Source organism: Aquarana catesbeiana, linkage group LG06, assembly GCF_042186555.1.
Source record: "Aquarana catesbeiana isolate 2022-GZ linkage group LG06, ASM4218655v1, whole genome shotgun sequence".
In the NCBI taxonomy this organism is placed as follows: Eukaryota; Metazoa; Chordata; class Amphibia; order Anura; family Ranidae; genus Aquarana; species Aquarana catesbeiana.
The window spans coordinates 94,040,568-94,063,176 of NC_133329.1; the positions used below are offsets into that span (position 1 = coordinate 94,040,568).

At 42.4% G+C, this 22,609-nt stretch overlaps 1 protein-coding gene across 1 annotated transcript in view; it reads left to right on the top strand.

Annotated features, from left to right (window-relative positions):
• Window positions 1-21,514, top strand: part of LOC141148742 (testis-expressed protein 2-like) — a 102,859-nt gene extending 81,345 nt beyond the window's left edge. The window contains exons 9-12 of the mRNA XM_073636451.1: window positions 14,716-14,856; window positions 16,114-16,326; window positions 16,569-16,689; window positions 18,601-21,514. Of these exons, the coding sequence (XP_073492552.1) occupies window positions 14,716-14,856; window positions 16,114-16,326; window positions 16,569-16,689; window positions 18,601-18,711 (586 nt within the window). The 3' untranslated portion in view covers window positions 18,712-21,514. The remainder of the gene's footprint in view (window positions 1-14,715; window positions 14,857-16,113; window positions 16,327-16,568; window positions 16,690-18,600) is intronic.
• Window positions 21,515-22,609: the final 1,095 nt, after the last annotated feature.

Below are 22,609 nucleotides of genomic sequence, written 5' to 3' on the forward strand. Positions count from 1 at the left end.
GGACTTTGACTGGGCCATTCTAACATGAATATGCTTTTATCTAAACCTTTTGGCTGTATGTTTAGGGTCGTTGTCCTGCTTGAAGGTGAACCTCCGCCCCAGTCTCAAGTCTTTTGCAGACTCTAACTGGATTCTTCTAAGATTGTCCTGTATTTGGCTCCATCCATCTTCCCATCAACTCTGACCAGCTTCCAAGTCCCTGCTCAAGAAAAGCATCCCCACAACATGATGCTGATGGTGTGTTCAGGATGTTGTGCAGTGTTAGTTTTCCCCCACACATAGTGTTTTGTTTTTAAGCCAAAAAGTAATATTTTGGTCTTATCTGACCAGAGCACCTTCTTCCACATGTTTGCTGTGTCCCCCACATGGCTTCTCGCAAACTGCAAACAGGGCCTTTTATGGCTTTCTTCTTGCCACTCTTCCATAAAGGCCAGATTTGTGGAGAACACGACTAATAGTTGTCCTGTAGACAGATTCTCCCACCTGAGCTGTGGATCTCTGCAGCTCCTCCAGAGTTACCATGGGCCTCTTGGCGGCTTCTCTGATTAATGCTCTCCTTCTCTGGCCTGTCAGTTTAGGTGGACGGCCATGTCTTGGTAGGTTTGCAGTTGTGCCATACTTTTTCCATTTTCGGATGATGGATTGAACAGTGCTCCATGAGATGTTCAAAGCTTGGAATATTTTTTTATAACCTAACCTATAACCTATAACCTTCTCCACAACTTTATCCCTGACCTGTCTGGTGTGTTCCTTGGCCTTCATGATGCTGTTTGTTCACTAAGGTTCTCTAACAAACCTCTGAGGGCTTCACAGAACAGCTGTTTTTACACCGGGATTAAATTACACACAGGTGGACTCTATTTACTAATTAGGTGACTTCTGAACGCAATTGGTTCCACTAGATTTCAGTTAGGGATATCAGAGTAAAGGGGGCTGATTACAAATGCACGCCACACTTTTCAGATATTTATTTGTAAAAAATGTAGAAAACCATTTATCATTTTCCTTCCACTTCACAAGTATGTGCCACTTTGTGTTGATCTATCACATAAAATCCCAATAAAATACATTTAAGTTTTTGGTTGTAACATGACAAAATGTGGAAAATTTTAAGGGGTACGAATACTTTTTCAAGGTACTGTATGGCTTTAGCGCTTGGAATATAAAGTTTTTTGGTATGATATCCCAGAGAGCAAGGATAACTTGCCACAAATTTGTGGTTGTGTTGAATTGTAAGTCTGTTAACTTGCTGCATATTTTCACTGGCAAGTTGTACACTTGAAGCACAAGTTCTAGTTGACACTTTTCAAATTTGTAGCAAATTTGCGTGGTAAGTCTCTAGCAAGAGCAAAGTTGCAGTGGTGAGTCTACAGCAAGAGCTCAGCCACAGTGCCCCCTGTGGTGGGATGACTATTGCACAACGTAACTGAACCAGAACTTGCAGCAGGCTTGCAGAATGTTTGCAAAGAAAGTTTGCCTGGAGTTATGCAATGCGGACTTGCTGCAATTGTGCACCCAACTTGTGAAGCCTGGCAAGTCTAGTAATAGCTTAGCAAGTCATTTTCAAGCTTGCAGCTCAATTACTTGCTATTCAGGATAATTTAGTAGCTTGTGCTACATACATTAAGCAGCTGTTTTCCAGTAGCAGTACCAGAGACTTTCCTTCTACTGATGGACATAGAGAGAGTCAGTCTCACTGCATCTCCTCCATTCAGGAAAAGCCTTGTATTTTCTAAATAAATACAAGGCTTCCTCTGATTGGCTGAAGTGGAAAGGCAGGCAGATGACATCACAGGGGAGTTACTGGTACTGCAGCCAGAATACAACACCGATATTGTACTTAGCACAAGCCTAAGAAGCAGCCAGGTCATTTTGGTATGCAAATAATTTTTTTGGTCCAGGGTGGCCCAAACAAATTATTTGAAGTGTTAGGAAACCTAGAATTCTTTTTTAAATCCAAGGAATGAAAGGGACGCGCCAGCGACAGTCAGGCTGGGAAGGAAAGAGCTAGATGATGCTGGATGCCAGGAAATTAAGCAATAAAATGTAATAATACATTCTGGGTTGAGTTTTCACAACAGTAATAATAAATCATGATTGGGGATAAAAATGTCTCTTTGAATGGGTATTTTAGCTCACATGGACCTAAGGTGGCAGGAATGCAAGGCTTGGCCTTCCACTCATAAAATAGAATCTTTACGCTCCCTCTCTCCCTCCCTCTCCTTTTCATACCTCTCTCTCTCTTTCTCTCCCTCTTTCTCTTTTTTTATCTATCTCTCTCTCTCTCTCTCTCTCTCTCTCTCTCTCTCTCTCTCTCTATTTATTGTCAACATGCATTCCTTTAGAGCACAATTTAATAAGACCTGGCAGTGCATCTTTAGATCTTGCAGACACATTAAACACTGGATTGTAGAAGATTTAATTTTCTGGGATTAATTAGATGGTGCTGGACGGCTTAATTAGACCTTCTGCTCTGTATCATTTTAATTACAACATGTGACAAGCACAGATGTGGAGATCCAAGCACAGTTAAAGTAACACTATCATGTACAAAATCAAACCACATGATTATATTTTGATTTTATTGGGTTTAGAGATATATTTTTTTTAAGCAGATCTTACCCAGATAGCAAGGATAACTTGCCACAAATCTCTGGCAGCGTTGAATTGTAAGTCTTGTTAACTTGCTGCACATTTTCACTGCCAAGTTGTACATTTGCAGAGCACTTAAAGCACAAGTTCTAGTTGACACAATTTATAGCAAATTTGCGTGGCAAGTCTCTAGCAAGAGCAAAGTTCCAGTGGTGAGTCTACAGCAAGAGCTCTGCAAGTCTACAGCAGGGAGAAAATATGAAAATTCAGCCACAGCGACCCCCTGTGGTGGGATGACTATTGCACAACATAACTGAACCAGAACTTGCAGCAGACATGCAGAATGTTTACAAAGAAAGTTGATCTGGAGTCATGCAATGCAGACTTGCTGCAATTGTGCAACAGACTTGTGAATCTGGTTGCGAGCACTGAACTTATTCTCTCTGGAGAAGAGACGCTTGAGAGGGGATATGATTTCAATTTACAAATACCGGACTGGTGACCCCACAATAGGGTTAAAACTTTTTCGCAGAAGAGAGTTTAACAAGACTCGTGGCCACTCATTAAAATTAGAAGAAAAGAGGTTTAACCTTAAACTACGTAGAGGGTTCTTTACTGTAAGAGCGGCAAGGATGTGGAATTCCCTTCCACAGGCGGTGGTCTCAGCGGGGAGCATTGATAGCTTCAAGAAACTATTAGATAAGCACCTGAATGACCACAACATACAGGGATATACAATGTAATACTGACACATAATCACACACACAGGTTGGACTTGATGGACTTGTGTCTTTTTTCAACCTCACCTACTATGTAACTATGTAACTATGTAAATCCTGGCAAGTCTAGCAATAGCTTAGCAAGTCATTTTCAAGCTTGCAGCTCAATTGCCTGCTATCTGGGTAATATTTGCACTCATTCCAGTGTTATCTGAACATTGTTGCTCTAGACCAGTGTTTCTCAACTCCAGTCCTCAAGGCGCCCCAACAGGTCATGTTTTCAGGCTTTCCATTATTTTGCTTGGGTGATTTGATCAGTTTCACTGCCTTAGTAACTACCACAGCCGTTTCATCTGAGGGAAATCCTGAAAACATGACCTGTTGGGGCGCCTTGAGGCCTGGAGTTGAGAAACACTGCTCTAGACCATGGATCTCCAAAACGTTCCAAACAAAGGGCTAAGTTTACTGTCCTTTATGGGGGCCAGAGTGTGGCCAGCGGAAGTAAAAATGTTCTGACATCAGTGGGAGAAAACAATGCCCCATCTTTGGTATTAGGGGAGAAATAGTGCCTCATCTATAGGTGTCAGTGAGAGGAATAGTGCCCCATTGTTGATATCAGTCGGAATAACAATGTCCCGTCGTCGTTGGAAGGAATAGTGCCTCAAGGGCTGGATAAAGGCAGGCAAAGGGCCGCATCTGGCCCCTGGGCCACAGTTTTGGAGACCACTGCTCTAGACCCAATAGTGGATGATGTCTGGGTGATGTGTGTTGCTGTTCATATTTTCAAACAAGATTACATGTGTAAGAATGACAATGCAAGATAAAAGTTGGTAGGCAGTTGCCCCCCTAAAACAGGATGGATCCGAACAAGGACTTCATGGCAAAACCAGATTTTTGGAATTATTAGATAGAATAGAATTAGAATAGATTATTTAAAAATTATTTAAAGCTGCCATATATTATACAATGTTCTTGTTCAATTTCCTTTAGGCCCCTTTCACACTGAGGCACTTGTAAACTGCCAGAAAAACACTGAGCACTTTTCAAGAGCTTTTCGGGCGTTTTGGAAGATCTTTTCGGCGCTTTTGAATTGCTTTCCATTCATTTCAATGGAGAGGGGCGTTTTTTCACCACCCTGCCACCGCACCGCCTCATTGTGAAAGCATAAATTAATTTTAAGAAAATAGGTTTTCATGAGCTTTTCAGGTGCTTTTTTTAGCGTGAAAGTGCCTCAGTGTGAAAGGGGTCTAAGATTTACCTTCAACTATATGGCGCAAGGGCACGCCTGATTGCATACAAGCTGAAGGTATTTAGGTTTGACCTCATATTATATGGTTTTGGTAAATCTAAAGGAAAATGGTACAAGAAAAATTGCATAATTTATGGCCAGCCTAAAAGTTGCAGGTTTATATACATAGATTGTAAATTACTTTTACTATTAAATTAACATTTTTAAGCTTTTATAAGATTTTACTGATTTGGTTTAGATCTACAGTACTTTAACTATTTTGTACAAATTTAGGAATGATCGAGTGGATCTTTGCTGTTGCAGAGGACAGTAGTGTCGGCTGCTCTGTTTTCTCTGTTTTTCTATTAAACGGCTGAGCTGACATAGAAATAGAGCAGAGGCTGTGAACAGGCAGGCAGCAACCTGACAAGAAACAATGCAAAGGCTAAAACAATGCCTGCATCATCTGCAAAGGGATAATTAGTGCTGGTTGGAGGCGTACATCCCACGGCGCAGAGCGAGAGGGGTGGAGGACGTACCTGTCACATCGGGCTGCCTAATATTGCAAGATGTATTGCAATGGTTTACATAACCATGGTAAAAATAAAATGGAAAAAAGCTTTCTAAGAAGATGAGGGCAAGGAGGAAGGGGTTAATTAGATGGTACCTAGCAAACAGATGTTTATTAGTAAAATGTATATATAGATTAATATATACATTTTTTTTTTAAATGTTACTAGTTTTGCAAGAGCCCCATTTGGAATCATACTACAGAACAAGCCTGTGATCTGCATTAACAAGCTACAGCAGTGTAGCAGTTGGTGGTCTGTCTGGTTATATTCCACCTATCGGACTGTGACAATGGCACATTTGGTGTGGTAGACCGCAATGGAGGTATCATTGCACTCAAAAACATTCTGGAGGCTTGAGTGAAGTTTATAAATCACACTTTCTAAACCTTTTTTTTAACACAGAGGAACCCTTAACTTTCAGGTCTCAGGAAACCTCTGCCAGTAAATATTATATTAACAGCTCATGCCACTTTAGTGTGGTGGTCAGTGAGAAGAATGCTCCTTACATTGGTGGTCAGTGGGAGGAATGCCCATTACATTTGTAGTCATTGGGTAGAATGCTCCTTACATTGGAGGTCAGTGAGAAGAATGCTCCTTACATTGGAGGTCAGTGAGAAGAATGCTTCCTACATTGGTGGTCAATGGGAGGAATTCTTCTTACATTGGTGGTCAATGGGAGGAATGCTCCTTGCATTGGAGGACAGTGGAAAGAATGCTCCTTACATTGGTAGTCAGTGGAAAGAATGTCCCTTTACATTTGTGGTCAATGGGAACAATGCTCCTTAAATTGGTGTTCAATGGGAAGAGTGGCCCTCTTACAGATAGCTAAAAAAAATTATTGGTGTCAGTGGGTACTTATCTGAGAAGCAGATATTGCTCATTTCTCACAGAACCCCTAGTAGCCTTTGGAGGAACCCTAGGGTTCCACAGAACCTGGATTGAGGAAGCCTGTTATAGACTGTAGAAGGCATAGCCTCCAACTGTCCCTGATTTCAAGGGAATTTCCCTGATTTGGAACAAAGTCCCTCTTTCCCAATTTCCTCGTTATTTGTCCCTCATTTTGGTCTTATCTATATAATCGTATATAAAATGCACTTTTTTTTTTTTTTGCAAATATCATTTTTATTGATGTTTTATAAAAGAAAGAAGGGGCAAAGCCCCGAACATACCAGAGCGGTATATAACAGTTCAAGGGGGTCGCAGCCTCCCGACAGTATAGCATTATATAACATATATATAACATATATATAGAAAGACTTAGGAGATCCAATCCGTTAACATGTGATTGCTACTAAAAGGTATATTTTCCTGTGAAGACATGTAGGAGTCTTCTAAGTAGGTTTTCTAGCTGAATTCCAAGTCTTTCTTAGATATTCATTTATTTTAATCAGAAGGTAGCTACCCAAAAGGAAGGCAGAAAAGTAGAGAAGTTAGTATTAGATAAGAAAGAGGAAAAAAATAGATAGGAGTGAGAGGGTAGGGAAGGGGAGGTGTGGAAGGAAATAGGGGAAAGTATTGAGGGATATTGGGGGATGGGATGGGGGGGGGGAGTATCGGCGGAAACCTATATTTAAATAGATCTTTTATGTCGGAGATGTTATGTGATTCCTTAATGGTCTGGATTACCGAAAAGTGCTTTCCCTTCCTCAGAATATTTAAACATATTCCACAATGTCCAAGTTTTTGTATAATTTGCTTGTCTGTTTTGAGCTGTCAATATGAGGTCTTCCATCTTGTTAATGTCTTCTACTTTCTGTAGCCACATTGAGGTGGTCGGTGGGGTTTGCTGTTTCCAGAGCATGGGGATGCAGGCTTTGGCTGCATTTATTAAGTGACGTAGAATGGACTTTTTATATGTTTTAAGTGGTTTGGAGGATTTATGGAGTAGGAAAAATGCTGGGTCATTTGGAATCTGAAAGTCCGTGAACTTTTGGGAGATAGAGCGGACCTTGGACCAGAAATCTGTCAATTTAGAACAGGACCAGAACATGTGAAGTATCGTTCCCACCTCTTTGCGACACCTCCAGCAAATATTTGACGTATTGGGAAACATCAAGTGCAGGCGACTGGGTGTTAAATACCACCTAGTCAGGATCTTATAGTTTGATTCCTGCAGTTTAGTACATATTGAGGATTTAAGGGAGAGAGCAATCATGTTCTGCTTCTGTACTGTCGTAAAAGAGCGTTGAAGGTCAGTTTCCCATTTAGTAATGCATGGCAAGTTAGGCAGTTGTGGGGGTGTGTTTAACAAGGTATACATCTTAGATAGGACCTGTGGTAATGGTTCTGTGTCTACGCAAATTTCTTCAAACATAGTCAAAGGTCTAGAGTAAGATTTAGGGTTTGGAATGGCCAGAAGAAAATGGTGTATTTGTACCGCACTCCAAAAAGGCAGATTAAACAGACCCGTCGAGTCTACTAATTCTGAAATGGAGGGCCATTTGTCTTGGATCACAAAATGTGAAGCATTAGTACAATTAGAGCTCTTTAATGATTGGAATTGTCCAGGTGTGAGTCCCGAGGGAAATTTGGGGTTCCCCAGAATCGGGGTCAGGGGAGACTCTTTAGTCGTTAAAGAAGCCTGTAACGTGGCATGTAGTCCTTGCTTAATAGTGTTGCCTATGAGGGGGTGAGATCTCAACTCCAACGGAAGGAGGTCCCAACACCACATTGCTGTCCGTAAAGATATTTTGGTTTGATGTTGCTCTATTTGTGCCCATAATTTAGTTTCCTTATGTCTATTCCAATCAACTACTCTGCCCAAGTGAGCTGCCAGATAATATTTCTTTATATCCGGAAGTGCAACACCTCCATAATGTTTTGGTAGGAATAACTGTGATCTCAGGATGCGCGTTTTTTTATGTGCCCAGATAAATTGCATAAAGAAATTTTGCACTCGTTTAAAGTATGTGGTGGGTGTCTTAATGGGTAAGGTTTGGAATAAATATAAAAATTTGGGTAATATACTCATCTTGATTAAGTTACACCTCCCAAACCACGAATGTAACCCAGTATCCCAGTTATCCATTAATTTTTTGATCTTATCGAGTAAGGGGGGGAAATTGTTGGTAAATAGTAGGGACAGATCTGATGGTATTTTCGTACCTAGGTAGGTCAAGGCTGAGTTAGTCCATCTAAATCTAAAGCTCGACTGCAAGTTTGAGAGGGCATTGGTCGGTATTGAGATTCCCATCGCTTCGGATTTGGTAAAGTTAATTTTTAAGTTTGACATTTTCCCATAAGTTTCAAATTCCTTTAAGAGGTTGGGTAGGGACACCCCCGGGTTGGTCAGGGAGAAGAGTAAGTCATCTGCATAGGCAGAAATCTTATGTTGCATGGGTTCCGCCAAAACTCCTTGTATGTCGGGATTTAATCTTATCCTGGAGAGGAAGGGTTCCAGGGAGAGGACAAAAAGAAGAGGAGAGAGGGGGCACCCCTGTCTTGTCCCATTCGTTATTGGAAAGGGATCCAACAGGACTCCATTCGCCTTCACCTGCGCTGTGGGATTGGAATATATACCGGCTATTCGGCTGAGCATCAACCCCCCAAACCTATATGTCTGAGCACTGCGAACATGTATTGCCAACTCACCCTATCAAATGCTTTTTCCGCGTCGGTATTAAGGAAGACACAAGGTATTCCTCTGGATCTGGTGATATGGATTAGATTTAGCACCTTTATAGTGCCATCTCTAGCTTCCCTAGATGGAATAAATCCAACTTGGTCTAGGTGGATAAGCTGTTGGAGGTGATGCGCCAGCCGAGTCGCCAAAATTTTAGTGAACAGCTTGAGGTCGAGGTTTAAGAGTGAGATGGGTCTGTAGCTACCGCAAGATCCTTCCCCTCCTTATGAATTACTGAAATATGGGCCCCCAGGGTTTCTCTAGCAAAAGCTTTACCCTCTCCTATTTTGTTAAACAACGTGACCATACGGGGTCCTAGTGTAGGGAAAAGTGTTTTATAGTATTGCAATGTGTAGCCATCGGGGCCTGGGGCTTTACCTGGTTTCATTGTTTTAATGGCTGTTTGTAATTCCGTCAAAGTTATAGGAGATTCTAGGTCATCTCTAATCTCCTGAGGGAGAGATGTCATTTGGGAAGACGTGATATAGTTTTCTATTTCATTTATGGAAGAGGTTGCCTGTGGTAGGTTGTATAATCTAGAGTAAAACTGTCTGAACTCTTCAGTGATTTGTGTGGGGAAGGTTGCTCTTGTACCTTTAGAGGTGGAGATGTGCGGGATGTAAGTCGCTGATTTGTGTTGTCTGACCATTTTGGCTAAGAGTTTTCCACACTTGTTCCCCGATTCATACGTCTGTTTATGACATATCTGTATGGCTGCTTTCGCCTTGTATTGTAAGAGGTCTGTTATTTTCCATCGAACGGTCATCAATTCTGTCTCAGAGGTCACTACAGGGGCATGTTTGTGTCTGGCTTCTAGGGTGGCTAGTTCGAGTAGCAATTGGGATAGCTGTCTGTTTCTCTCTCTTTTGATACGGGCCCTGTGAGATATGAGAATTCCCCTAAGTACCACTTTGTGAGCTTCCCATAATATTCCCGGGTCACAGTCTGGTTGGTCATTTTCTTGAAAGTATAAATTAACTGCCTTCGTTACTTCTGTCAGTATTTCCGGGTTTTGTAGCAGACTTTCATTTAGACGCCAAAAGCGGTGTTTCGGAGAGAAAGTCTCCGATAAGCGATAGTTCAAGAACACCGGTGCATGGTCCGACCATGTCCTGTTTCCTATAGAAGTTTGTTCCACAGCATGTAGCTGCGTATGGGGGATCAGAAAGTAATCAATCCTAGTGTATAACTGGTGTACATTTGAATAGAATGTAAAGTCTCATTCTCCTGAATGTTGTAAGCGCCAGACATCAATAAGCTGAGATTTATGTAGTGTTTGGGCTATCTTTTTCAGCTGGTTTGGTGGGATCGAAGATTTACCTGACGATGTGTCTGCTGATGGGATTAGAGGTGTATTTAAATCCCCTCCCAGTATCAATTGACCTTCCCTAAAGTCATTTAGCTTTTCCAAAGTCTCTTTCAAGAATTTGGCCTGTTGTTCATTAGGGGCATATACAGTTGCTAGTGTTACTTTAGTCGTACCAATTAGGCCTTTAAGAAATACATATCTCCCAGTTGGGTCTATTTTTGAGTCTTGTAATTGCCAATGGGTCTTACTCGAGACTAAAATAGAAACTCCTTTAGATTTAGAGTCCGGGTTTATGGAGTGGTATGATACCGGGAAGTATCTATTTTGTAGGTATGGTAATTTATTGGTCTTAAAGTGTGTCTCTTGGATAAAAGCGATATCCGTATTAGTTCGCTTTAAGTCATCTAACAACATGCGTCTCTTCTCTGGTATGTTAAGACCTTTCACATTTGGGGACATTACTTTAATTTTGCTAACCACCATCTTACAGTGGGATAGGTGAAGGGAGTGGAGGGGGAAGGGAAAACTGAGGGGAAGGTGAAGCATGAAAAGAGGAAGAGAAGTAAGAATAGAAAGAAAAGAAATAAGAGTATCAGTACACAAAGAAGATACAGACCAGGCCTAGTGCCTTGCCCATTTCAAAACCCCAAAATAGGGTACGTAGTTTGCATATGTCCCCCAAAAGGCACAATTTGTACCCCAGGAGGATATGCTACTCTAGGTGGGAGAGAGGGAAGACAAGGCTCGAAAAAGTGAGACTCCCGTCTTCCCCCCCACCCCAGCTTATCTAGAAAAAATCATTAAAGTATTAACTATGCATTTTTTCAAGGTAAGACCAGTCAAACCAGTCAGCTGATCAACCCAACAGGATTGATTATGACTAGGTAAGTAAACATTGTGAGTCTTCTTAATTAATGTCTGAACTCATCCTTTGGATCAGTACACTGCAAGCATCTAAGTTATTCAGTAACTCTGCCCAATTCTGCCTAACCGTATTGTAGAAGGAACCTGGAGCTATAACTCAACATAACTATTGTCGGAACACATCAAAACTTATTGGACTTTATTATACAACCTGACTCTTGATTCTTCTGCGACATCTAGTGTGATGTGTGACATCTGCTGGGAGAGCATTCCTTAACTCCACTAACCAGTAGCCAGAAAGACCACTCCCTTAGCCATTAAAAACTGGCTCTGCAGGTCACTACATGCAACAGGTCCCATAGTGCTAGTGTCTCAGAGATTCTCTGTTATCCTGAGGTGTCTGCTTCTGTGTTCGCATACTGGTACAAGTCACCTATTTGAGCTTGTATGACAGGCAGACTTATACGTTTATGGGATAAATCCTTTCAGGTAACATGGAACTGTCCAGGTCTGTCGTCATATAAGTTCCATACACTAAAGTTAGTGTCACATGACTTTGTGCTTCCTGCAACAGGTAGTGGACTAGTTCAAGTAGTGGGCTATATCCACAGCAAGCAAACTAATTTAGTGCATCCCTGGCAATAACAGAAATAACCAGGAGCAGATTCCGCTGTTCTTCGTTCCAACAGAGGTAAAAGAAATGTTCACTTTACCACAGTTATGGCATGGTAGGATTAACTCTTGGGTAGAGGGAACAGTCTACCTCAAACAAAGGGGAACAAGAATTCCAAAGCAGCATTCCTTCATGAATAGCTATGGTGTAAGTAAATTTATGACTCAGGACTCACGTGTGTCTTCCTGAGAGGATGCCCTGGGTCGACGTCGGTTCCGTTATTGCCTTGGTGGGAGATTACTTCCCATTCCTGAGGAAGTTGGACGACCTTGTGTTCGCGGGAGATGTCCCAGCCAGTTCGGCATGTCAATAGGGTCAGTGTCCAAGAAAGTAAATAAGGCAGGTAGCGCTTCTGGATTGCGCAGGGTGAAACTCCTCTGATCCTTCCTAAACGTTACCGACAGTGGGTACCCCCAACGGTATGTAGCTCCCTTCCGTCTGGCGAGGTCTAGTAGCGGCTTCAGAATCGCACGCCTCTGTAGGGTAGCCCGTGATAAATCCGGAAAGATTTTGATTGTGGTACCATCTAGTTCGGGATCCTCCGCTTCCCAGGCCTTACGTAAGATCTGTTCTTTATGCACGTAGTGATGTACCCTACAAATGACATCTCTTGGTCTTAGGGGATCAGTGGGTTTAGGGCCCAGTGCACAGTGTATTCTGTCAATGACAATACGATCAGGCAGCTCTATACCTGGGAGGCTGCGAAAAATGGCGATCGCTGTGTCAGCTAAATCTTCCGGTCCTGTGGCCTCTGGGAGTCCCCGGAGGCGCAAATTGTTTCTGCGACTCCGGTCCTCCATTTCTTCTAAGCGTAGCTGTTGTTCTTGTAACGCTTCTGCCTGCATATTCTGGTTTTCCTCCATAGCTGACATTCGGCATTCTAGTATTGACAAGGAACTCTCTCCTGATTCTATTCTCACAGCCAGAGCGCTGACATCCGCCCTCACTGCTTTCATTTCTTTGCGGTGTGCAGCCTCTACTGTAGCTATAAGAGCTGCAATATCATTTTTAGTTGGAAGTGCTTGTAACAGAGCACGGAGCTCTGTGTCTACTCCAGGAGACTGACCTGAGGGCTGAGAAGGTTCTCCAAATGTAGAGCGGAGGTCCGTGGGGAAGCCGGCATAGCTGTCTGCCGCTTGTGTGTCTCTCTGTAGTGGTGGGGAGCTGTTCATCTCCTGTCTCCCTGTATGTCCTGCACGTGCCGCCGCCATCTTTAGCTCTGGGAAGCCGAGGAGAGATAGCTGGAATCTCCTCCGAAGTTCACCCGAAGTAGGTGGCTAAGGGGTAGACTTGGTCGGCTTGCTGCTCTTTTTTGTGGATTTCCGTCTGGCTGAGTGCATAGTTTAAGATCGTAAGCTAAAATAGCTGGGGTAGGGGTAAAACGGCCGGGAGCTCAGCAAATGCATGTCCTCAGCCAGCCATGTCCAGGCCACGCCCCCCTAGAAGCGTGCCTTTAACTAAAAAAAAAAAGAAAAAAAAAGGGGGGTAAAAAAGCGTCCATGCCACCAGATGATGGTGACCTCTGAAGATAGTCTTTCAGGCTAGGTTATTTTAACTTCAATGTAGGGAGCAGATCGTTTGCAGAGATGTAAGGGAAACTTCTATAATGCTGAGGTCGGGTGTAGCAAGATGGCCGCCTTGTAAGATGATGGGATCCGGGCTGCTGTTACCATCCACAGCAGTCATAGGGATGAAACCCACCTCAGTCCTCTGCTGGAACACCACTCTGTCTGGTAAAGGGGCTCTGGTGGTGGGATGGGGTCCTAATTGAAAGGATTGCAGGCCTTGAGTATCTGCTGAGGTGTACCAAGATGGCCGCACTTGCCAGATATTGGAGACACCAGGGCCTGGGTCACAGTTCAGGCAGGCAGTGTTAAACAGCTCCCTGGCCGTGGCAGGGCCTTGGATGAGTGACAGGCAGATGCTGAAAGGAGATCTACGCCTCTGAAGCCGGGTCGGACCGGCCGCGATGCACTTCCACGGGGCAGCTGGCTCAGGAAACACCGGGGATTCACAGGCTTCACAAGGCCGCACTAGGCCGCGGCCACTACGGGATCCACAATTCAGGCTGCAATCAAGTCAGGGGAAGCCCCGGGACCTATGGGACAGACCTAGAGGCTCACAAGGTTAGTCAGCGGAGTGGATGGCAGCAGATGGCGTGGGGGATGCAGACGGCCTCGTAGGCCACAAGATGGCGGCGGGCCGCTGTTGCGGCGAGCAAGTCCCTGGGGATCTACAGGCGGCCTTCCGATGGCTCACTCCCAGTCCACCCACTCTGGAGAAGCTGCCCTAGATGGATGATGGTGAAGCCGCCGCTCGCGGCACTCTAGTGTGGAGGATGAATGTGGTATCATAGGCCGCAAGATGGCGGCGGGTCCTAGCTGTGTGGAGCCGGCCACGGGCCAGATAATGACACCAGCGGCCAGCCAGGATCCACAATATAGGCTGTGATTGTGGCAGGGGGTGCCCAGGGACCAATGGGGCTGATGTGGAGGGTCACCAAGTTGATTAGTGCAGAGTATGGCAATAGATAGTTTCTGGATATGCGGAGCTCCACAGCAACACGTCCTTCTCGGCTCACATCCGGACACCATAAAATGCACTTTTTATCTTTCAAAAAGTGTTTCACAGTGCTAAACCTCTCATCCAATTTCTAATTTGCTGCTTTTGTAAATTTCACAAGCCAGTATAAAGGAATAGTAGTGGTAAAAAAAAAAAATACTTGTGGGTTTAAGTAATCTTTTTTTTGTATAATTTTTCATTTAAGGGGGGCATGGCGGGGGGGGGGTCGTCCTATGTCTACATACTTTTGCTTATAGGTGTCCCTCATTTCCATCTCAAAAAGTTGTGAGGTATGGAAGGTCATTATGTTGTTACATATATAGAAGCTAAAAGGAACACAGCTGAAAAGGGTACTCTGATGTCCCTCCCATCCTGGTCATGTGACCAGGACCCAGGGCGCTAATCATAAGATCAGAGGATTGGATGGCTCTGTCTGAACTATAGTCCCATAAGCCTCTTCAACAGAAACCATATGAGCTCTGATGCAGGATTTGGGTCATGTGATCAGCAGTTAACAGAGGCAGAAATATGAAATAAAGTTTAATCAGCTTAAAAAATGCATTTTTATTGTTAGAGCAATGATGCCAAGAGCCAGGATTTTCACTGATAGTGATGAAGAGTCCTCAAGCGCTGGCTCATCAGAAGACGAAGAGATCCCAGCAGCAGAAACACAGGGAACTCTGGGAGACAGAGCAAACCCAAACAATACTGACAGGTACAGTAAATCACAATATGCCTTTCTTTGTGGGGGGAAATAGTTCTTATTTCGGTTAAGTTGGTCCTATTGTCCATCATACATCCCACCAGGATAATCAGTCCTAACTATGATATGTAAAGAGATTTGGCTTAGTGAAATGGTTATGGTTGTGCAAATTATATTCAGGATAGGCCAAGGTTTGGGTAAAATAAGGTTGTGTAAGTAGCAAGTAAATGAATAAACTTCCTTGTAATGCTATTACTAGACTGCAGCTAGAGGGAGCACTAATGCTTTGTAGTGCTAATTCAGGAGACTGAAAACCAACAAGTTCACATTAAACTTGGAAAGCAAGTGAGCAACAGTGTTTTGTGTCTCCTCTTTAATACAGATACTGCAGGCTGCATCTCTGTCATACCTTGCACTCAGATCACTGATAATCCTGTAACATTTGGGGGCTCGTCCGGGATTGGTGCGATCATAGTGTCACAGGTCACAAAGAAGGGAAGCGGCTATTACAGTAAAGTGACAGACTCCAGGGAGGCTGTACAAAACACTGTTGCTCACTTGCTTTCTAAGTTTATTGTGAACTTGTTGGTTTTCGGTCTCCTGAAGGCATACTACAAATCATTAGAGCTCTCTCTAGCTTCAGCTGGGAGGTTTATTAATTTACTTGCTACATGTGGCCTTTGCGTTAGCTTTTGAAATGTTGGAAGATATATTTTACAGAAGCAAGATCTGACCACTACATCAAACAGGAAGGAACAGCAACTGGACTCCAAAAAGCAAGGGAGCCTAAGAAGATTTATGAACCAGTGGTCACATTATCTACAAAGTGATAGATTACTTTAACATTTCATAGGAAAAAACTGCAGTTCCAGACATGGGATAAAAAAAAGTAGTGGATGAAGAATGTTGTCTATGAATAAAGACTGTTAAACTCATGGGTCCTGTCAATTTTTCTTCATCTGAGCTTTATAACTTCCACTGCAAGGTAATCACAATGCTTCCAGGTGGGACTGCGTCATCATGTCACATGACTCTTTGCTGTGGCTCCTTGCACTTATGGTATGATGAATGTAGGATCACAGAGATGGTGCTGCTTTAACCAGAGAACATAGCCTACGTTTTCCCAAGCTCAGACTTAGGGTCCTTCAGAAAATATCCCCACTAAAGAGGATATTGTCAGCTACACGAATCTAGCATGGCCACCAAGTGCAGAAGTTTGATTTCACGTTTTAAATTGGGTTCTCTTTATAGCTGACTCTCCTTTTGCAGTTTCCCAGGTGGGAACAGTACCAGCCGGAAAATTCTTCGCTTTGTAGATAAGATCGCTAAGTCACGATACTTCCAAAGGGCAACAGAAAATGAGTACATTAAAAGGAAGATGGAGGAAATGTCCAATACCCCTCTGCTGCTGACTGTGGAGGTCCAGGAGCTGGAAGGAACCTTGGCCATCAATATCCCACCTCCCCCCACTGACCGCATATGGTAAGAGCTTAATGTGTAACTTTGCTATTGATCAGTTGTGACGAGTTTTTAACATTATCAGAGTTAAAGTTCCAGAGATGAGCATTCTGCATTATGCTGGATACAGATTTGTCTGTTAATTACCGGGTAGCTATCTTCCATACTTAAGATTTTTCCAATAGTTTAGACTTAACTTTCTACGTTTTCCTGCTGTGTTGACAAGAGTTCATATTCGAAGTAACAATCATCAGCATATATTGTAGGTACAGCTTTCGATCACCGCCACAAGTGGAGATGAAGGTTGTCCCAAAGCTTGGAGAACGAGAAGTCACATTTATACATGTCACTGAATGGATAGAGAAGAAACTACAAGATGAGTTCCAGGTACCTGACTTGTAATATATCACGTCTACCAAAATTGCATGTACACTTACTTCATGGTGAAAGCCTGTATGGTGCCATGAGCAATTCCGTAATTAACAGTGCATGAAAGTAGAGGCACCTTTGTGAAAAGTAAAGTAAAATAATAAAAGAAGCTTTTGGCTGGAGATCTGCTTGGGCATTTAAAGACCAACTTAAAGTAGAACTACTGTATAGGCAAAACTTATTTTTTTCATTTTGGATAGTGGAAGGAAAGGTTATAACCCCTGTAAGGTTTATATTTGCCATCTTTGTCCCATTGGGGAGATTTACCTTCACTTCCTGTCCCCCATAGCCAAACAGGAAGTGAAAGAAAATCCAGCAAAGTAAGGGAATCTCTTGGGGATCCCCAGATAGTGTCTCCATTGGGAGATTTCCACCTGTTAGTGTTCTGGGGATAACCCAAAATTTGGGATTTTCTTTTACTTTCACTTTCAATGACAATGGTCAACAGGACAAATAGAGAGGGTGAATTTCCAAGGGGACAGAAAGCAATAAAAACTGGCAGGTGTTCTAATCCACCCCCCCCCCCTCTATTTTACACTATAAAAAAAAGTTTTGCCTTTACTTATGTATTAACTGTCAGTCTAAAATTGCCCAGCAATGACTGGCCAAATTTTGATCAGCATGTGGGCTCCCAGCTCGAAAGAAGTTGATTGTTTAATCGACTTCTGCCAAAGGGACATGTTGGCTGAACAGTAACAGTGTATGGCCAGTTTTGGTGAGCTAATTACTTTCCAGATGCATCAAAACAAAAGCTGCCCAAAGTCTTACAGTTGGTTCTTTTTAGAGAGTAGCGAGAGCCTGAGTGGAAAAGTCTGTCCCCTGCCAGCATTCTGTAAAAAAAAGACTCTGTGTGGAAGCAGTGGTCTCCCTGCAAAGATCTGACATGCCACTTGTTGAGTCAGGGCTAGAGCTCTACAATCAGTAGAGAGCAAGAGCTTTGCTGATTTGAGAGTTCTAATTCTGGCTCAGCAAGGGCGTGTTAGATCTCTGCAGGCTGTGGCTACTTTCTAAAGGAAACCAACTGTAACGGTACGATTGTTGGACAACAGAGCTTCTGATTTTTGTCAAACGGGCGTGTGCCAGGATCTTGTCTTGCATACTAATGTTACGCAAATTGTCCTGCCACAAACACAAACGTAGTGACGTACTATGAAGAATTTCAGCTCATGAGCACCACCCTTTGGGCACCTTCTGTTAATCTCGTGTTTGGTGAGCATTGATTCTGAGCATGCGTGTTTGTACTTTTGACTTTTGTGTGACGGATTTGTGTACTCACCATCAGAAAATATGTCGTGGAGCTGTCATTTGACAAAAATTTACTAGCCAGTCATTGGAAAACAATTGTTGAAAGGAGCGTACCAACGGTAAGAACTTCGGACAACAGCCTGTCAAACGATGATTCCCCTTCTGATTTTTGTACCGTGTGTACGAGGCTTAAGACTTTGCTTTGATGCAACTGAATATATTTAACCAATTTAAAGTATAAGTTCACTTCAATTCGACTTTAACTAAAAAAATATGTCTGATGCTAAGACATCTATATTTTTTTTTGTGCAAATTACACTTTATTAAGGCAAGAAGTAATTTCTTCTAGCTTGCAAAGATAGCAACTTTTTCTGTATTTCAGTGAATTTTGTCTGACTAATAAAAATGTTCTAGTATGTTTGCATCTAGTGAAAGAACAGGCTCACATGGTCATAATCAATCATTCATACAGTGAAAATTTCAATGTTCAGCAATTCTTTGGCCAATTTTGAACCATTATTGATAGTATGATCGATTCCAATTTTTGATGTAAGTATTGTATTGTATTTTTGGAAAGTAATATACTTGGCTTTTAAGCTGTGTCCTTTTTTTCCCCAATGGCAGAAAATCTTAGTGATGCCAAACATGGATGACTTGTACTTTCCCATAATGCAGTCCGCAGTGGATAATACCAGGTCAACACAAATTGACCCCTCCAAGCCAGGACTCCTATGAACTTGTAACAGGAGCCTTCCGGTTAAGCAAACGCACAAGATTGGGATGCACAGAGAACTCTGGACCATCTAAGAGTAATTTAGAAGGACAAATGACACCTACTGCACTAAATCGTGGATCCATTGATGAAGAAAGTTCCTTTCAGACCACAAAAATGATTACAAACCATTATAGAAGGACCTTATTCCAGAGCAGGCTACAACAATATGGCACTGAGAACCGGGGACATATCTGCTATGGTTTTCTCTGTGGCATAATTATGTAAAAATATGTAGAACATGGGAAGGTAGGTAGATGTGTTACCCATATCAATCAGATTCCCATTTCTAGATCAGGGCAAGAATTAAGTATTTCATCAGCCACTAGGAGAGTCCCAGTCTAGACACCTTTTCCTCTAGATCTTAGATGAGGTCTAGTGTTATTAAATAACAGGCAAATGAGTCTCTGTTGGTATTTCCACCATGGAAGCTGAGGGATACGGTAAGTATAAAAATGGCATTATGGCAATTTGCTAAAATTGGTACATACAAAATCTGGTGCAGCTCTGCATAGAAAACAGCTTCCAGGATTTATTGTCAAAGCTTAATTGATTAAGCTTAAGTTAGAAGCTGATTGGTTACTATGCACAGCTGCACCAGATTATGTGTGCTCCAGTGTTAGTAAATCTCCCCCTATGTGTCTCTTTTCTCTTATAAACAGAAGTTCCATTTTTGTTTTTTTTTTACATCATACAGGTAGACATTTATGTGTAAAGAACAGAGATTATGGCAGCCAATCATCATTTAGCTTTCAGTAGAATAAAATGGCAAACCTAAGGAAAGCTACCATCTGATTGGTCAATGTCAGTTGATGCACAGGGCCACTCTACATACTGTTGTGCTCATTCAATAAAGAGGTTAAAGGTCACAGCAACTGATCAGATCTCAGTTTACTGTAGTCAGATCACTAAGGTAAGGGTACTTCATATTGCTTTTATACTTTGTACTATCATGCAGACTTTGCCTGTATAACTTTTGTTCATAGGGATAAGGCTGCCTCAAGCACTTTGTGACATGTAGGAACTCACTGAGTCCTTTCTCTCACACTCTTACTACATCTGAAGAAAAGGAAAGAGGGAGTCAGATTCATTACGTAGGGAAAAAATGTCTGAGATAGTGTTTCCAGCACAATGATACATTATGTATACTAGTGTAATAATAGGTACCCCCTTATGTAGAATAATTTAATAAATGGAAAGACTGGACTGGGGGCATTTGCCTCCTGGGCCAGTACTAAAAAGATTTGTTGAGTTGGTGGCCCTAAGCAAAACTTCAGCACTCAGAATAGATTTGGACCCGCAGCCAGTGACACATGGTGGTGGGCATTATACACTGTAGATACCTGCTGTATGTTCAGACCTGGGATCACAGCATGTGGCATAGGGAAGTCTTCCAGCACCAACTTCCCCTGAAAATCTGAGATGTCATGTCAGAGTCGCAAAGTAAACTGTGTCCCAATTAACCATGTTATTTAGGAACACCCAGCCTTCACCATACCCACTGACCAATGAGTCGCCTCATTTTTATTATATGCTTTAATTAGCCCAGAAATATGTCCCTACCATTAAAGGGGCTAGTTGTTGGGTTTGGCCCCCCAGGTCAAAGGTTACCAGTTCTCCCTGCTTCAGTATTTCTGAGGTTACAGCGATTTAACACTAAAGCAAAAGTAAAGTAATGGTGCTGGTAAATCAACCAATTAGGTGTTAGCTTTGCTACATGGAATAATTGACAGCTGGAATGCAACTGGTTTCTGTAATAGACGATTTACTTTCTTGTTCATATAACATGGTTCCATTACTGGGACTTATAATAGAAGGCTGATCGCTTGAACACAGCGTGGCACTCTATTTAACTGATCGCTCGAATATTATAGGTTTTCAAATTCGCTAATTATGAAAACTGAGTCTCATTGTTCATTGGACTGACTTTAAGGAGTATATTTATAAAGCAGTTCATGTCACATTTGTCAAATGTTCTGCAAGTGGATCCCTAAATTACAGTGATTGATTCACCTGTAGTGAATATTTGGTGAAGGTCCTATTCAATACTTTATAAATAGGCCCTCTAAATGTAAAACTCAAATACTTTGGTTGCAATAAAAGAACACAAACTAGCAAAAGAGAAGGTTATGACAAAGAGTAAAGAAAGCCTGGGCAGAAAAAAAAAAGTATGTACAGTAGGTTTCCGTTACTAAGCCACTTCTGAAAATGCAAATTCTCTGTCTGTTATGCCAATACAAATGGCTTTGATATTTTCTGGATCACTGACGTGAAACAAATATGCAGGCAGTGAAGTCAGCATTATTAAAAGCATGTACTTGTTCTGGCTCAGGATTGGAGCCACTGCATCAGCCAGTCATCTAGCATTTTCAGAAGAGGGGGGCAAGCAAAGACAGCTTATGTTTTTTTCTCAATGGGGCTTCCTTTAAGATGGATAGAAAGCAATATATATAAGCATAGTAGAGCTTAGAAGCAGACATACCCATTGATTAGACTTGTATACCGAATCCAACATGATCTCGAGTCAAATCCAACAATACAAAGCACAGCTGGGAATGTATTGATGAATGATGCACACTATGTTCTTATCATTATGATTTTAACCTCATGCCTGTTTGAAGGACTCCAGGAAACATCTTTCTGTCTCCTTGGGGAAGTGTAATATGTCCAAGACTTCCTTCACTACACTTCCCTCTGTTCTTTAGTGTCCGCAGGCCTCCCACCCCATGACATAATTGTCTGAATTAAAGAAGGTATTCTTGTAAAGGTCTATGAGGAAAGGGAGTTTTTTTTTGTCTGGAGTTGGGCCTTAAGTCAATGCTGCTCTTCACTAGATCTGCTCCTGAATAATGAAGGCCAACCCTGCTGTTCTTTCGTTGTCTTCACGTTTTTGGCCCCTATACTCTAGTCCAGGGGTAGGCAACCTCCGCACTCCAGCTGTGGTGAAACTACAAATCCCATCATGCCTCTGCCTCTAGGAGTCATGCCTGTGATTGTCAGGGTCTTGCAATGAATGTCTTATGGGACTTGTAGTTTCATCACAGTTGGAGGGCCAAGGTTGCCTACCCCTGCTCTAGTCTGGGTCAGCTATTTCCTTCCTCTCAGACCTCAAAACTGCATAAAAACCTACCTGAATCCAACGTCACGTGATCTTTGAGTCGACCAGTGGTCTGAAGCTGCCCTCTATTTTCTTTAATGGTCTGGCTGCCCACTTATAGCCCTACCGAAGCCAAAGAGCAGTGCCCACGTCACCAGGAAGCGCAGTGGACATTGCAGACCAGACCCTTCTACGCTATGGAGAAGAAGAAAGAAGACATATGACCCAGTGTCAAATGACTGGACCTTTAGGCAAGTAATTGAGGCTTTAAGTATTTTTGGTTTTCAAATATAGATTAGGTCGGGGGTGAGTAGGAAGGTCTTTTCTTTGGAATTATCTGGAGATGAGCTTTAAAGTAGAACCAAAGTTTAACAAAAGAACACAGAGTTTAGCAGAGCATATATATTAAAAATTGTCTCTACCACAAGAAATTGCAAGTAATTGAGGCTTTAAGTATTTTTGTTTTTTCTAATATAGATTAGGTTGGGGGTGAGTGAGAAAGGCTTGTGGTGAGTGAGAAGGGCTTTTCTTTGGAATTATCTGGAGATGAGCTTTAAAGTAGAACCAAAGTTTAACAAAAGAACATGTAGTTTAGCAGGGCATATATATTGAAAATTGTCTCTACCTCAAGAAATTGCACTCCAATGGTAAAAAAAATTGCACCCCCAATGTTTGCACCAAAACTGTGGATCTGCTGCTGAAAGTGTCTGCAAAAGTGTCCCACGGCCATTTTAAAGAAGGCAAATCGGCAGTCAGAAGACTAC